Genomic DNA, 17,305 nt, shown 5'->3' with positions numbered 1-17,305 from the left:
GGGTGTATATGCCTGGGTTGATATTCCAACTTTGCTACTTAAAGAATGTGACCATGGTAGGTTTCTTAACCTTTCCATGTTCCCTTTTCTTATGCATAAAAGGGAGTAATAGCTCTGCTTACCTGCAATGAGATTATCTACGTGAAACATACAGAAAAGTGTCACACACAGGAAGTGCTAAGAGATTGTCAGCCAAGTGGCTCATATGCCCTGGACAGTGAACACAGCTTCCAGCCTCAGTCTGGGTTCTGAGCTGGGAATCACCCAGCCCATGAGGCTGCACTGTAAATGGCAGCCACCCTCCTAGGCTCATTTCCCCCAACACCCTGCTAATGAGCCCTGAGGGAACAGCACTCTCATATTGTAACTGCTTGCATAGGAATGCTTTTGTTTCCCTGGCCTGTGTCTAAGCTCCCACGCCAGGTTCAGTGTCTGACCCATTCCTGCCTACCCTGTGGCATCTTGCATGGTGTCTGGCATACAGACTGTGGAAAGAGGATGTGAATCTTAAAGCGACAGGAACCGAGGAGAGTGAAGCATGTACGCCCTAAATCTGCTCTCCAGGCACACATCTGAAAACCCAAGAGGGTGAAGACATGCATGCGGGGAAGAGGGGCTGCCCATCTGTCTGTCATCCACATTTAGCCTTTTGGTTGATTACTTGATTCAGGCATTCAACAATTAATTGTTGACTATTTCCTTTGACTAAACAAAGCAGCCTACTAAGCACTGGGGGTAGAACACAACCCCTTCCTCTTCTTAAGGAGCTACCATTCTAGGAGGGAGTCAAGGCAAGAGAGCACTAAGAGCATGGGAAGTCTTATTTATTGCATGAAAGACTAACAACACTGTTGGTAACAATCCTCAATCTCTACCTCCAAGTAGCTGGGATTATAGGCGTGAGCAAAAATACTGAGCTTGGTTCAATTTTTTTTTTAAACAATTGGTTTATTTAGGGTCAGAGTTCAAATATGGTCTACAAATCACACTGGATTAATTCATCTCTAAGTCTCTCAGTCTACAGGTTCCTCCTTCCTCTATGCTTCCTCTTAGAATTGACTTATGGTTGAGACCAGGCCATGAAGAATTTCCCCCATTCTGGATCTGGCAGTTTGCCTCTCCTCAGAGTCATTAACATGTTTCTCTCTTCCAAAATTGCCTATAAACTAATGGATAGACTTATGACCCAGTTGGGAGGTTTTGGGCAGAACTTCCTCACAGTGGCAACGTGAGTTCTATTTGTAGCAACTGGAAGGCAAATAACATCCAGGTTCTCTCTCTTTTTGTGCTGCTCAAACTGGCTTATGGGAGATTCCCAGTCAAACGCCAGAACCACCCCCCCACACACTGGCTTCCCACAGAATGCAGTTTAGAAACTGGACTGGGAAGCGTGCAGCTAGTCTAGACTCTGAAACACAATTTGGAGAAGGCCTACTGGGGAAGAAGACAGAACTCAAAGTACAAAAAATGCTGCTGAGTTTACTATCTTTAGTCTCCTCTTGGAGCCCCAGCAACCAGAAAGAACTAGAGACAGAGAAGAGAAAGCTCAGGAAGCCATCTTATAAAATTGTTTACCAACTCCTAGACAGATCCCCACTGGGCACATGTGGGTCAGATTGTACTCAATGCACCAGAAATGTTGAGAATGAATTCTGAAACAGATCACCAGGGCAGGTCCTACAGCAAGGCAAAAACAGTTTGAAAACTGTGACCTCAATTCACAGAAAGCTGGCAGAAACATGGGGTCTGACCTAATTGGGTCATCTGCCCACTAAAGCAAAAATAAAAGCATTCTCCATAGGATTTAAGCAACACCCAGAGTGTCATACATAATAAACAAAATATCCGGAATACACTCCAAAATGACTTGCCATATGGAGAGTCAGGAAAGTCTCAACTCACGTGGGAAAAGATAACCAAAATCTCCCCACACCAATATGACACATATGCTGGAATTACGTGTCAAAAAATTTTTAAGTGGCTATTACACAAATCTCTAACAAGCAATCACAAACAATTTTGCAACAAATGGAAAATCAGGAAGTCTCTGTAAAGAAAACAGAAGCTAGTAAAGAGCCAAAAGGAAAATTCAGAACTGAAAACCACAGCAACTGAAATTAAAGCAAAACACAACAGTGAATAAAGAATCTAGAAAGCAAATTGAAGATGACAAAGGACCTTGATGACAAGGTTAACAAAAAGGATCCTATCTCAATGATAAAAAGCAAAGCGATTGATAAAAAATGAGTAGAGCCTCAGGGCTTCGTGGGACAGTGACAGTAGATCTGAAGTTGTCATCAGGATCCCAAAAGAAGAAGGAGGGTAGTAGTTAAAAAAATTTGAAGAAACAATAGCTGAAAATATACTAAGTACTGCAAAACACCAAACCTACAAATTCAAATAGCTCAGAGAACCCTACGCAGAATAAGCTCAAAGCAATCCACAACTAGACACCCAACACCATGATCTAAAATGCTGAAAAATGACCCATCATATATGGGGAGACAAATCGAATGACTTTAAATTTCTCTTTGGAAACCAGAGAAGCCAGAGGGAAGTGACACATTTAAAGGGTTTTGAGAAAAGAATTGTCAATCCACAATTCCACATGCCATAAAAATATCATTTAGGAATGAAGGTGAAATGAAGACACTCAGATGAATGAAAAGAGAATTTGTTGCCCACAGACCTGCTTTTAAAAGAATTGCTAAGGGAAGTTCTTCTGACAGCAGGAAGGTGATACCAGGAGACTTGGACAACAAAAATGGGAACTATCTGGGTAAAACCATATTCTTTTCTTCTAGAATCCTTTAGAATAGATTTGAAAATTTAAAGCAAAAAATAAAACACTGTCTTTTGGGGTTTTCAAAGAATGCAATGGACTATAAGACACCTATATCATAAAGAGACCAACAGAGCGAGGTTTCTACATTCTACTTGAAGTGGTGCAATATTGATCCAAAGCCGTCTGTGTAAAGATCGACTGGTGGGCAGTGTCAGGAGTTCGCAGCCTACATCGATTTACATCTAAGGGTTTTCAAAGTATCTGATGATCAACCTACGTTCCCTCTTCATTAGGGGCTTCAGAATGGAAACACCAATTCTGATTCTGTTATTCTTCTATTGGCTGGTATGCTTTAAAAGAAAAGACCTTTCTTAAATCTGTTATCTAATTAAAGTACAATGGATCTAAGAAAAAGGAGGATAAGCACATTTGATCCTTTCCTTTTATTTACCAGTCTTCAAAATAGTGATTTAGAATCAGTATTTTTAAATGGTAGATGTGAGAGAGGGAAGTGCTGGCTTAATCCCGTTGACAAAATTTAGAATGGACATAATTGATTAGCTTACATAATTTAAGGCCAATATCCAGCCATGTAACTCTTACAGGGTCTTTAACTACGGCAAAGATGATGCAATCATTTTGAATGTATGTATTATAATTGCTACACTTGCTTTTCATTGCCATTGGATTGTGTGTGTGTGTGTGTGTGTGTGTGTGTGTGTGTGTATTTCTCCCTTAGATCAGAAGATCCCATGGAGTAGGATGCTGAGAGCAAACTGATATACACTTACCAAAGGACTAAATGAAACACAAAAGAAGTATGTCTTTGGAGATTCCAAGCAAAAAAGCAAAATCCCAATAAACATGCTCTTCCCTTTAACTACTCAAACTTTTGTTTTAAACCACTGTTTTTTTAAAAACCAATTACCCTGGGCCAGCTCCAAGACTGATGACCACTTCTTAATTATTTCATCTAGTTTTCTCAGCAACTCTAGAAGCAGGCTGTCAGCCAGCACACCCAGTTCAGAGATAAGGAAGCCATCTTTCCATGATGGCTTCTACGATGCAGCAGACCAGCCTTCAGCTTATCAGGGGAGAACAGGAACCCACGCCCAGAGGACGTCAGAGTTGTTTTCCTCCACCAGTGACAGCACCCGCTCTGCTAAGAAGGGTTTCATTCAGTCTACAACCACACAGCAATCTAGCGGTTCTGCCATGCTTGTGCCATTTGAGGTTCAGAAAATGGAATAAAGCAACTGAAGGGGGCTTGTGGGCGAGAGTCATAAACTCCCTGTGTCCCTGCTGGGAGGTGGCACCAGCCACTGCTCCCAGCAATGGCACAAATGTCTTGGGAGAGAATGTCCTCCTTCAAACATTACAAACAAGCTATCAAGAGAGTCATGGAAGGGATTAAAACATGTTTGGGGGAAAAAAATGAGTAACACAAGAAAATGGTGACAATAACGAGGAAAACATGACCAAGCACATTAAAGAAGTGCATGTGTACGTGTGTGTATGTGAGCCAGACTAGACATTAGAGAAGGCTCAGGACTTCTGAAAACCATACAGCCTGATTTAGAGCACCCCACTCGCCCCTCCCCACTCCCAGACCCACTCCCTCAGACCCCAGAGAGCTCCATTCCAATTGCTAGGCCTTTCTTAAATTAGAGTGGAAATGTCCACCCTCACGGACTTGGGGTACCTGAGAATTAGCACAGGCCAGGGAGACCCTGCAGACTGGGAGTGATGCAGGTTTTCTCCCCCACCTTCAAGTTAAGGATGACATAAAAATGACCTAAAAGAAAATCATGCCTTCTTTTCCTGCACGTGGTGCCTACATTGCACCTAGCAAAGACCTCACCTGTAATCCCCTTCCCCTTTTCCTATAATAAAACTCCATTATTTCCCTCACTACATCCACATGATCTGCTTGGAGTCTTCCTCGCCAGAGCACAAGGACCAAGTCTTCTGATTTAGACTCACCAGTGACTTCAACATATGCATCTATGCATGTATCTAGAAAGAGAGACAGACAGACAGAGACAAAGACAGACAGACAGAGAAGGACAGGCACCAAATTGGTTAAGCATTAGCATTTCATTCTAATTTATGAGATTGTGTAGTATTTTGTTTTCCTCTTTGTATTTTTTTTTTTTGTAATTTGTAAGTTCTTTACAATAACCAGAAAAGAAAAATGTTATGAACATATATAAGGGGGGTGGCCAGGGAGGGGTGAGGAGGCAGAGAACAGAGGACCTGGAGGACAGCGAACCTGTTCTGTGTGATAACACAATGGTGACACGCGCCATCACACATCTGCTCAAACCCACAGGAAGTGCAACACCAACAGTGAACCTGATGTTAACTGCAGTGGTGAAGAGTCCGTGAAGACTGTCACAAATGTACTCTGCTGTAGGGTGGTGACAGTGGGGCCAGGGACATACGGGAAATCTCTGTATCTCCTATTCATTTTGCTATGAACTGAAATTGCTAAAAAAAAAAAAAAAAAAAAAAAAGCCTTAAAATATAAGCATAGAAAATAAATGTATACATTTACTCAGAACCAGTAATAGTTAAAAGGCTCAAGCAGTGTAGAAGGAAGAAAAGAAGAAACAGGGACCAGACTGACCAGCGGGAGCAAACAGGATGCACCTTGTTGAGCAAGCCAAACAATATTAAAGGTGGGAAGGAGACACCTGAAGGTCTCTGAGGCTGAGGTGTGTGAAGTCACTGTGGACACTGGGGAGGAAGGGACTGAATGTAACCAGGTGTAGGAGGGGTTAAGTTCAATGAGACTGCTAAGAGGCTGTGTGTGTGTTGTCTGTCGGTGTAGTGGAATATTACATAGCAGGCAAAAGGAATAAGGTGGACACAATCAAGGAGAAATTTGTACTAACTAGAAATATTTTACAAGAATATATTCTTATCGCACCTAATTAATAAGTAAGCATTTTCAAATCATTCAAAGTAAGACTGAAAATAAGCGAGCACATAACCATGGGATATTTCAGAGTGAATCAAATGAAGGTTTGAATGAACCCAGGAATGGCTTTGCTACTGATAAGCTGTGTGAGCCTGGATGAGTTTATTTACTTCCCTCCAAGTGAGGCTCCCCCGTTGTTTACTGGGGACAATCCCCCTGCATTTGCACAGCTACTGGCAGAGCTCACCAAGCCCAGTGTAGGACATAAAGCCCCCTATCAATGGGAGCCAGGCTCTCACAGCTTTACACATGAGGGAAGTGGGAGCCTCTGGCTATGAGAAGCCCAGGGAGGAGGACAGCCAGGGGGGACGAGCTGGGCTGGCTGCAGGGCACAGCGTGCGGCACTGGTACTCACTGCAGTTCTCTTCGTCGCTGCCGTCGGGACAGTCCTCAAAGCCGTTGCAGCGGAAGCGGCCGATGATGCAGTGGATGCCGCTGGCGCAGGGGAAGAACGTCGGGCCACATTTTGATTTAGCTTTGGCTGTGGGACGAGAAGGAAAAACAGCAAGACATCAGGAGGGGAAGCTCTCAGGTCACTGCTTCCTCACCCTGCTCACCCTACATGTGCAAATGTGTCCTTTTAGGTTGCCCTTGAAGCCCCTAACGGATACCCAGCTGGCTGGACACCCACAGATAGCACCCTCTATGAAAGGGATCGTAATGCTGCTGCTTCACAAGCCCCCCAAGAGGCCAGACACGGCCCCCACTCAAGCACGTGCCCCATCAAAGTGCAGAACAAGGGCATGAACGGGTGGGTGAGGGGATGGGTGGTGCACCGAGCTTGCTTCTGTAGGTGCTGAACAACCAATCAAAACGCATTCCCTGTGAATATGGAACTTTTTAAACCTGTTGGAACTACCATAAGAAGAGGACTAAGGTAGAAAGAAGAAAAATAGAGGAGATGAATTCAAGTATGACATATTTGATATTTTGTAGTAACTTTTGTAAATGCCACAATGTACCCCCAACCAGCAAGACAATAAAAATAATAAACCGTATTCCCTGGACATCAAAGCGATCATAGCTGACATTTAGCCAGTGCTTCTATAGCAGGCAGTGCCAAGTGCTTTGCAAGGATTTTCTCATTTAATCCACCCAGCAGCATCCCCACCAAGGCAACCTGGTGCAGAAAAGTTAACGCTACACTCCTGAGAACGCTATCCTTACAAAGGCCTGCTCGCGGATTGGCTGGAGTCTGGGAAATTGGATATGGGGAGGGTTTCCAACACCCTAACTGGTGAGTGGCTCACCGTGCCTAAATTGTTTACACAAATAGTGTAGTTAATGCTGAACACCTGCTTTCCTTTGGGGAGGCTGGAGTTTGGGGGCACACTAGGCAGAGGATGCCTATGTGACCAGTCCTGGATAAAAACACTTAGACACGTGGTGCTGAATGAGCTTGGACAGTGCTTCGCATTTACAGTTGAACCTGATGTCAGGGGAATTAGTGAATAGTGTATGCCCTAAGTGAGAGAGGACTCCTGGGAACCTGGTCCCTTCTGGACTTCACTGCATCCACCTTGAACCTCTGTGGATTCCATTTTGTATCCTTTTGCTGTATGAAATCACAGTCCTGAGGGTGACCATATGCTGGGTTCCATGAACTCTCCTGGAAATATGGAACCCATGGATTTGGATGGGCACTGTTCCTAGCCCTTCATTTCATGGATGCACTTTGAGGATTAAGTGACTTGTCCTAGGTCATACAGCTAGAAAACCTTGAAGTGGGGTGAGGCTCAGGTGTGAGGAATCCAGAAGCCATGATCTAACCAAGTGCAATGAATGGCATGGCCTCTCTACCACAGGCTGTCCCTGTCACAACAGAAGCCAGACTTCCTGCTCTGAAGAAATTTGTCAAGCATTTCTGCTGTACAAACAGTTTGACTGGAAATGGTTGTGAGTTGGTTTTGATTGAGTGTCCTTCTAAACCAAACAGCCCTGTGGGGTAATGTGGCTCTGGCTGGTGACTGGGAGGTGTAAGATTGGATGTATGGCTATGTTCAGGTAGCAGGCCTCACCTAGCATGTCTCCCAGCTTAAAGGCAGGACCCACGGTCCTCCAGAAAGGAAAAGTCCATTTGTCTGGAACAAATAGGCAGTATATTACCTCCATGTTGCTTCCATCCATAACACACCAGCTCTGACAGCAGCCAACTCATGATCAACAGGGTGTTAAGGCCTGGGAGATGTCCAGGTTTTAAAAACAAACATGGATTTGTTTTAACCTGGACCATCTACAGTGGGGTTGGTGTGTTCTCAATGCACAAACCCAAGAGAGTCGTGGGTTCAAACTCTGCTTCCATTTTGATGACCTTGGGCAAGTTTCTAAATATTGCTAAACCTTATTTTTTTCATCAGCAAATTGGAGATAACACTTGCTAATCAGGGCTCTAGTCAGCAGTCAGCGAGAAAATCTACACAAAATGCCAAGCATACAGCAGGACACATGACAGATGTTTAGCTCATAGAATGCTGCTTTTTATCATCATCACCCTCACCACAAGATTTATAGAATTTTAAAACTGATCCTTGAGCTACTAGAAATTTTTTTTTCTGTTTACTAAAGTTTAAAAAAAAGAAGCTTATTATGGAAGATCCCTATGAACTGACATGAGGTGATTTCCAAGATACACTGTGAAGTGAAATAAAGTACAAAATTATCTGTAGTATTTTGTCCTCTATGTAGGAAGAGAAGAGGATATAAGAAGACATATGTGTACTGGCTTATGTGTGTGGAAGAAATATAGGAAGGATACACTGAAAACTGAAGAGTCTGGTTACCCAAGGCGTGGTAGGAAAGGAAGAGAAAGAACGGGGAACTGGGAACAGGTTAAGGTAACAAGGAGGAGAAGTGGGAAGGGTGCATACTTCTCTGAGTACATATCTATTTGCACAAATGTATTCCAGATATCTGTCTATATCTATCTATCTCAATTTATACTTATTTAGAGAAAGTATGTATCTTAGAACCATGACAATGTTTCACACACTCCAGAAATAAATAATTAAAATCACATGCAGGGGAACTCAGAATGGAATTTAGATAGTAACAAGGAAATATTACTTTATTTGGAAGGAAGAACACCACCATACTGAAGGGGATGGGAAGAAAGAACTAGCCCAGGTAACTCAGGAAACATTATTCTGAAAGGATTCTATAAGGCTAATTAAAAAAAAAAAGAGCTCTGTTCAGACACTGCAATACAGTTGTGTTTGTCTCTCAGAGTGGGTATGGAATAGCAATTCTGAAACAACCTTTTGTGTGTATGGAGTTGAACAAATAAGTAAATGTACTTAATAAGAGTAAGCAGTCTCATTGTCAAAGAAAGAAGCTGCAAATAAAGAAGTAGAAAGGCTAAAATGAACCCTGAAGGCTTGAACTAGAATTAAAGACATTAAAATGAACTTAAGGTTTGTAAAAATTTTGCAGATAGACATAGCTATGCAATATATAGATAAGATAAAATAAACACTGATGTATGTATGTGCAGGTGTATTTGTGTATGTATATACATATGTGTGTGTATATATGTATGCATATATTTAGAGAGAGATACAGACAGGCAGACATAGATACAAATCCTAGCTCTGTTTGTTGAGAAAGACAGAAGCAATGACATCCCAGTAACAGTGAACAAACACATCTAGTACTGAGATCTTAATTTCTAAATACCATCACCCAGTAAAGGGAACCAGGCTCCATGGAGAAGCAGTCCTTCCAGAGTGCATATACAGGATGTGTGTTTCCAGAAAGTAAGAAGTACTTAAAATGCTATGAGGCATGCCAAAAGGACATAGGAGTCAACCTGAAGAAGCTTCCAATGGCCAAAGCCAAAACAATTTTAACAAAATAAATAACAGTATTGGGTTAAAATCCAGAGGATAAAATGAGTGTATCTAAGGCCATAGTGATACCAAAAATTGTTGGATAACTAATGAATGGTGGGGGAGGGACAATTCTTCTTCCATAAGAATTCCTATTAATAAATGTAGAAGGGATGCACCCTTAAGGAAACAGGGCACCAATAAGTATTACACAGGCAGGCTCCACCAACATACACTAAAATTAAAAGATGAAAGCTTGAAGAAAAATAGGATATCTGCATAGTCTCAAAGTAGCTCCCCTCCCCCATATGTTTATTAATTACAAAGGGGGAAACAGTGACTTGACAGTGGAGAAACTGGCAGACATTGCCTTAATCAACTACTCGGGCCAATATGACGTAATAAAACATCGACTGTATCAACCCCTTGTACATGAGGGACTAAGAGGGCCACCACATCATTTCTAGGATATTCTTAACAGAAATGCCTTGCATCAGGGTAATCATGAGAAAACGCCACACAAGCCCAAAAGCAAGGACATTCTACAGTGGAATCAACCAGCAATCTCCAAGATCATGAAAAGCTGAGGGATTACCACCGACCAGAGCAGACTAAGAAAACACGAGGACTACATGCAACATGGGATCATGGAACACAAGACAGAGATTAGTGGGAAACTGGTTAAATCCCAATAAAGTCTGTACAATAGCTAGTAGGATTGCACCAGTGCTAATTTCTTAGTTTTGATAACTGTGCAACAACTGTATAAGTTGTCACCATTAGTGGAAGCAGGGTGGAGAGTATGAGAACTCTCAGTACTGTTCTGCATCTTATCAGCAGACCTAAAATTACTTCAAAATCAAAGCTACAATTATGTTCATTGTGGAGTCCACAGAAATACAGAGAAGAAAAAAATGACCTACCCCCTCTCTATTCCAAAGTAACCAAAATCAATGTACTTCTAAATAGTTGATATCAAAATGCGTATTATTTTTCTGATGTTCCAGGATTTTCTATTAAACTTTTGTTTGAGATCATTGTAGATTCACATGCAGTTGTAAAAAATAATGTAGAGAGATCCTATGAACCCCTTTCCCATTTTCCCTCAATGGCAGAGTCTTGTAAAACTACAGGACAAATCACAACCAGGATGCTGGCATTGACTCAGTCAAGACACTGAACATTACCTCCGCCCAAAGATCCCCATGTTGTGCTTTTAGAACCATAACCATGACTCTCCCACTTCCACCTTGTCTTTAAGTCCCAGAAAGCCACCAATATGCTCGAGATTTCTATAACTTTGTCCTTTCAGCATGTTATAAAAGTGGAGCCGTACACGGTATAACCTTTTCAGAATGGCTGATTTTCATTCGGCATAAGTCTCTGGAGAAAATTCATATAACTTTGTATACTAATTCTTTCACTTTAGCATTATGGATTATGGCATAAATATTTTTCAATGGTTGTTATGGCTGCAGAAATATTTCATCTTCTTCATATAGAAAGGTTACTTCTCCATTCTCTCCATGTTGTTTACTTGATGCCCTGGCATGGATGTGATGGGGCCTGTAAAAGGAGGGGCCTAACGCAAGGCAATTAGGTCATTGAGGCCACTGTCTTTGGAAGAGGTTAAGCAGATCTCCAGGAGTAAATTCCTTTCAGCAAGAGTAAGTTGTGATGCAAGATGAAGCCTGACTCTCTGGCCTCCTCTCCCACCATGTGATCTCTCCCTCTCACATACCCTCCTGCCATGAGGCCATCTAGCAGACAAAGGACCCCTCACCAGAGCTGAGCAAGTATCATTGTCAAACTCCCAAACTCCCCAAATTATGAGTGAAATAAACCTCCTTTCTTTAGAAATTACCCAGCTATTTTGTTTTACCAACCAAATAATAACACTTAGTTAAAATCAAATTTCCAGGATTATAGATTAGACTGTAAAGAACAACTTTGTGCATAAAAATTTGCCTGGATTACAAATAATATTCATAGTCTAGATTCCTAGCAAATAGGGTACTGAGTGGGCTAGGGTATAAACTTTTTTCCTCAAGTGAGCTGCTTTAGCAGATATTTGTCATGGGCCAGACTTCAAAGCAATCCATTTGCTTCCCCAACACTTCAGGATCACATTCTCACTTATTATAAATCATTGTAACAATGCCAGGGTCCCCAGGCTCACTAGGTTCAGTGATTCACTCAGGAGACTTAGCATCTAGCCAGTCATGGCTATCATTTATTACAGCAAAAAGACATAAGCAAAATCAGTGAAGAGAAAATCACCTAAGTGAAGTCTAGTAGTAACCTGGCACAAGTTTTCAAGAGTCCAGTGGCCACACAGGACACACCGACTTCTTCCCACAACACATACTGACAGCCAGCGTGAAATGTGTCAACCAAGGAAAGTCCACAGGAAACTCCATGTCCGGGGTTTTCACTGTGGGCTGGTCACACAGGCACTTCCAGTATGCCAAATCTTCAGATCCTGAGCAGGAAAACAGTATAGACCGCCCTGTCTACACAACCAGTTGAGGCACAGTGAGATACTCCATATTGGTTGGGGTGATAATAATCCTCCCAAAATCCAACTTCCCAGATGTCAGCTGTTATGGTTGGGTGTGAACTGGCCCTGCCAAAATGCTCATGTATTGAAAGCTTGTGGCTAAGAAGTGACTGGATCATGAGGGCATAAACCTCACCGGTGAATTGATCCATTGGTAAGTTTGTAGTTGAATGGGTTATTATTATGAGGTGGGGACTATTTGGAGAAAGTAGTCACCCTTTGAAGGGAACCTTCCGCTTACTCTCTTTGCTTCTTGGCTATCATGAAGTGAGTGGCTTCCACCACACACTCTTGCCCTCCATGTTCTGCCTCATCTCAGGCCCAAAGCAATGGAGTCAACTAACAGTGAGCCAAAAAAAAAAAAAAAAAGAAAATCTTTCTGTAAGTTGATTTTTCTCAGGTATTTTGTGCTCACTAACACACCAGCCAACAGTCAACCTTCCACGTGACATTGTAAAGGACAGCTATCAGGCCTGCTGTGTTAGCTCTTTCTCTGTACAGACAGGCATTTGGGATCCTGCTGGGGAAAGAACACAGTAATAGAAAAGCCAAGAAGTCCCATTTCCAAGGTCAAGTCTGCTTCTGGACCAACTCTATAGCCATCATGTCCTTCCCAGGTTCATGCCTTTGACATACAGTGACTGATCAGAGAAGAAATGCTATCTCCAGGTCTTGACATCTGTTATGTCTTGAATATGAAGTATCCCTCCAAAAGGTCATGTGTTGAGGCTGGGTCCCCAAATGGTAACACTGTTGAAAGGTGACTGGATCATGAGGACACTGAGTTCATTGGTGGGTAATACTACTTTTGATGAGGTCATAGCTGAAGTGCTGTAGAAGGTGAGGCCTGGTTGGAGGAAGATGGTCACTGAGGCGTGTGTTTGAAGGCTATGTATTATCCCCAAACCTTTTCTCTCTGCAGTTCCCTGCTTCCTGGCTGCTATGAGGTGAACAACATTCCCTTCCACCATGATTTTTCTGCCTCACCATGCACAGGCCCAGAAGCAATGGAGCCAAGTGACCATGGACTTAAACCTCTGAAGGCACAAGCCAAAATAAATCCTTCCTCCCTTAAGTTGTTTTCTCAGGTATTTTGTCATACTGGTCAAAATCTCACTAAGATAACATTTAAGTTAGATGTGTTTCCTCATAAATCTCAACACGTCACTCCTCCCCTGGGAGTGTCACTGACCTCCCATCACTGTAGAATACAGCCTATAGTCCTCCTCATGGCATCACACAGCTCTCCAGTGTCCTGTCTACCCACTTTCCACACTTCAATCACCTGGGTCTCTTTGCTCCAAACCTTAGGGGCTTATACAACACATTCCCTCTGCCTAGAATGCCTTTTCTCCAGGGTTCACCTAGGCTGACCCTTGTTTCTTTAGGTATCTAGCTACTGTCCTGTCTGCAACCTCTACTCCAACTAAGTCACTCTAATCCTACCCTCCCTTGCTTCTCCTTCATAAGGCACAATCCTACCCGATGTCCTTGCCTCCCCATCTCCAGAACACAAACTCATTTGAAAATTTCATTCACATTTCAAAGGAGATGCATTATGTAGTGCCTACAGTCGGTGCCTAATAAATGTTTGCCAAATGCACAAATGAACCTATGAGAGGAGAAAGTGGGACTGGAAAATAATAGCCACCATTCACTGATACACAGCACAAGCATTGTGCCCAGTTAGTTGTACAGATAGCATCTCATTTACTCCCCATAAAAACCCATTCTATGGATAGGAAAACTAAGGTCCAGAAGAGAAGCAACTTCACCTTGCTAATAAACAGAGTCAAGACTCACTCACACCCTTCCCTTAATCATCTACTGGACTCCCCAAAGCCCCATCCAGCTCCAAAGGCCTAGGCTTCATGAGACAAAGAAAGAAAAAACAGCAAGACTATGAATGATTATAAATTAATTAGCGTCTATTCAATTAACCAACTCTTTGGCCCTGCTATGCCCCCACTTCCCTCTTCAAGAATGACTAATGTGACATCCTGCTTGGCCAGCGATGCTCAGTCACTGTATGTGTCATAGGGAGTCTGTCCTGCAATGATTAACACATGCACAGTCACACGCCTGCTAAGGCAACCACGGTGGTCAGTCACAGGCACAGTGGAGCGCCTGGCAGGGGCTCACAGAGAAGCTAAGAAGCCAGAAGCCAGTCATGACAATGTCTTTCAGCTGCTCCCTACCCACAGGACCTGCTACAGAGCTCCGGGGATCCTGAGCACGACCCAAACTGCCCTCTGTCACCCCCATTTCCAGGAAGGGGAGGTTTCAGCAGCCTCCAGCAAATGGCAAAAGGCAGACCTTGTCTGTCTTTAAGTTGCCCTGAGAAAGGTGGCAGGGTGACGCTAGTCCACTGGCTAATTGAACTCACCACTTCCCAAGGGTTTGTCAAAAGACAGAGATAAATGGCAGTGACCTCTCCTAGTCGCCTGAACTAAAAGGCAGCTTCCAGGGCACAGAACTCCTCACCCTCAAGAGTGTGTGGAGACCTCATACTTGCGTGTTCACCAGATTGTCCTTGCTTTTTCATTTTACTAGAGGCAAGAGACAATTGGATCATAGGTCAGAGATAAGCCCAGGACCATTATTTGGGGCCCTGTGAGAACGACCAGGCACCAAATGTCCTAGTGTCACCAAGTTGTAACACTCTGGACAGAGTAGATCTTCAAAGGCAGACCACAAAGGTTCATTAAATAACTAATTCTCACATTTCACAGGTGTAGAAACTGAGGCTCAAAGAGACAACTGGACTCACCCTAAGTCACATAGCTCTTGGGGACCAGACCAATCTCAAACTCACTTCTGGTCCCAACTGAGTCCAGCCTCTTTGAGCTATACCATGCCTGGTCAGGTGCCATAGGGTCACACCAGTCAGACTCCTCACCAGGGATCAGATTTAGGAGACACCCCATGAAAGGGGCCATGAAACTAGTAAAATCCTTCTCCCACATGGCCAGAATTTTCCAGGATTCAGCTAGAAGGCTGTTCACAGGACTTCAGGCCTGTGGCTCCCAATCGACCCAGGGAGGGCTCAGAGCTGCACACTGGTCCTGCAGGATGTGGACCTGGTCAGCTACCACAGCTGGCCAAGCCTCTCCCCAGGTACCCATCACACCACAGAGTGGGAAACCACGAATTCAGCTCAGCAGGTCTGCCACACATCCCTCAGGCTGTGGTTACAACTCTAGCCAGAGCAGCGGACACCCAGGCTCTCCCTCCAGACCTTTGTGGTTGGCTGCTCACCTCTGACTCCTGCCCAGCAGTCTGCCTGCGTGGGGCTGAGACAACAGAAGAAGCAGCAGCAGGAGGCTTAAGCTCTTTGCAAAATTACCATCCTTGCTTTTATAAACACAAGACTTAGCACTCGATGTGAAAAATTCACAGTACAGAAATGTACAAAGGTAAAGGCAAAAAATATCCTGACTTGCCACCACCTGGGGACATCTTATTAAACATGATCCTGAAGGTGGTGTGCAGGTGGCTCACGAGAACCCTAGAAATGCATGCATCTTGGGGGAAGCCTGGAACTCTGCATCCTAACAAGGTCACAGGGGATGCTTCTGGCCCCGAGCATGGCACTGCTGAGCAGCACAGGGCCACTGTCCAGTTAGCTGCTTTATCTCCAACACCCCAAGAGTGTGCAGCATGGAGGTTACTCAATAATTACTGATTAAGTTAACAAGTGGAAATCTGAGTGTGCAGTTTTATTTAGATGTATCCATAAAATACACACGATTGTGAAACCTGCTTTTGCTGCCTAACATACTGTGGTGACATCTTGCTACGTCGATAACTGCTGGTCTGTGTTGCCTTTTTTAATGACGGCTATGGGTAATTTTTCTGCATCTATGTATGCATAAGTCATAGTGTCCATTACCAGTGAACTTTTGGGGTGTTTTTAATAAGCAATGCACATCCAAATGAGGTATAACTGCTTGGTCAAAGGATGTGCGCACTTCACATTTTGGTAACCTTTAGGTCATCGACTGTTGTTTCCCTAAGACACCAGTACTGCCTTTTGGCCACAGATGTTACAAGAAAAGCCTCTTGTCTAGGATCACATCAGAGGGGCTGATTTACCCTGCTGGCAATGGTTTTACTTCTAGACATGCAAAGACTGGGAGTGACCCGAGGTCCCTCTGCATTTCTGTGAGGCTGGTCCTTCACTGCTGCATCCTCTATCATTCTCCATCTATCTCTGCCTCTTTTCATTTTCACATCTGTGTATTTCATTACTCTGCAGAGTAGGCACCATTCGTGCCTAGTCAATGAAATCATGACTCTTCTTTTTACCTTCCTAAATGTGCACTGGGTGCATGGTGTCAATCTTTGCTAGAATTGGTGTCCCTGCATTGTGCAAATCACAGGCTAATGCAGGGTGTCTCTGTTTCTGGAAGATGCTGCTAGCATTGGCTTTCCTGGGCGGCACACTCTCCTTTGTCTAAGGGTGCTAGCAAAGGGCGCGTCCTTGCTTCTAAAACTGACCATGCCATTTCTCCAGCATCTTCCATCCTCTAGTGCAGTTTTACAAAGAGCAAGTCAGGGATCCACCTTGGACAGGGATGCTTTGGAAAGCGCAGATCCCCAGGACTCTCCCCTAGGAGAGTCTGCGTCCATATTAAGCACAAGCAAGGAAAGCTTATGTGTGAACCTCCTTTCTACAGTCTGGTTATGGCTCGAGTGTCCCCCAAGTCCCCCTTGTAATCTGACTGTAGTGTTGGAAGGCAAGGCCTTTGGGACATGATTAGCTTTAGAAAGGTCATCAGAGTGGGGACTCCAAGACTGGATGCTGGTGGCTTTATAAGAAGAGAGTGAGACACCAAAAGAGATACACATATCTCTTGCTATGTGATGCCCTGTGCCACCTCAGGACTCTGCCATCAAGAAGGCCACCACCAGATGCAGCCCCTCAATCCTGAACCTCCAGAACCATGAGCCAAAATAAACCACTTCTCTTTGTAAACTTATCCAGCCTCACTAGTTCATTATAGTAACAAAGAGCTAATAAATCTTACTCTGACAGATTCTATTTATGTCTTACACCCACAGAACAAATGACATCATCATTTACTTCTTCCTGACATTGTCACTACATAAAACAGAGGCCACTCCTAGAATCAAAGCTACAGGGACAATGG

General features: G+C 43.5%; 1 protein-coding gene across 5 annotated transcripts in view; it reads right to left on the bottom strand.

Annotated features, from left to right (window-relative positions):
• Ldlrad3 (low density lipoprotein receptor class A domain containing 3) overlaps positions 1–17,305 on the bottom strand; it is a 241,972-nt gene that overhangs the window by 118,779 nt on the left and 105,888 nt on the right. For 3 of the 5 annotated variants that reach the window (XM_020187044.2, XM_074044588.1, XM_074044598.1), the window contains one exon: positions 6,124–6,249. In XM_020187044.2, the coding sequence (XP_020042633.1) occupies positions 6,124–6,249 (126 nt within the window). Of the gene's footprint in view, positions 1–4,768; positions 4,802–6,123; positions 6,250–17,305 lie in introns of all 5 variants that reach the window. The other 2 variants (XM_074044577.1, XM_074044595.1) reach the window with 1 other exon arrangement.

Source organism: Castor canadensis, chromosome 1 (genome assembly GCF_047511655.1).
Source record: "Castor canadensis chromosome 1, mCasCan1.hap1v2, whole genome shotgun sequence".
Lineage (NCBI taxonomy): Eukaryota > Metazoa > Chordata > Mammalia > Rodentia > Castoridae > Castor > Castor canadensis.
Note: the sequence above shows the minus strand (reverse complement) of the source record. Positions and strands in the feature narration are given on the sequence as shown.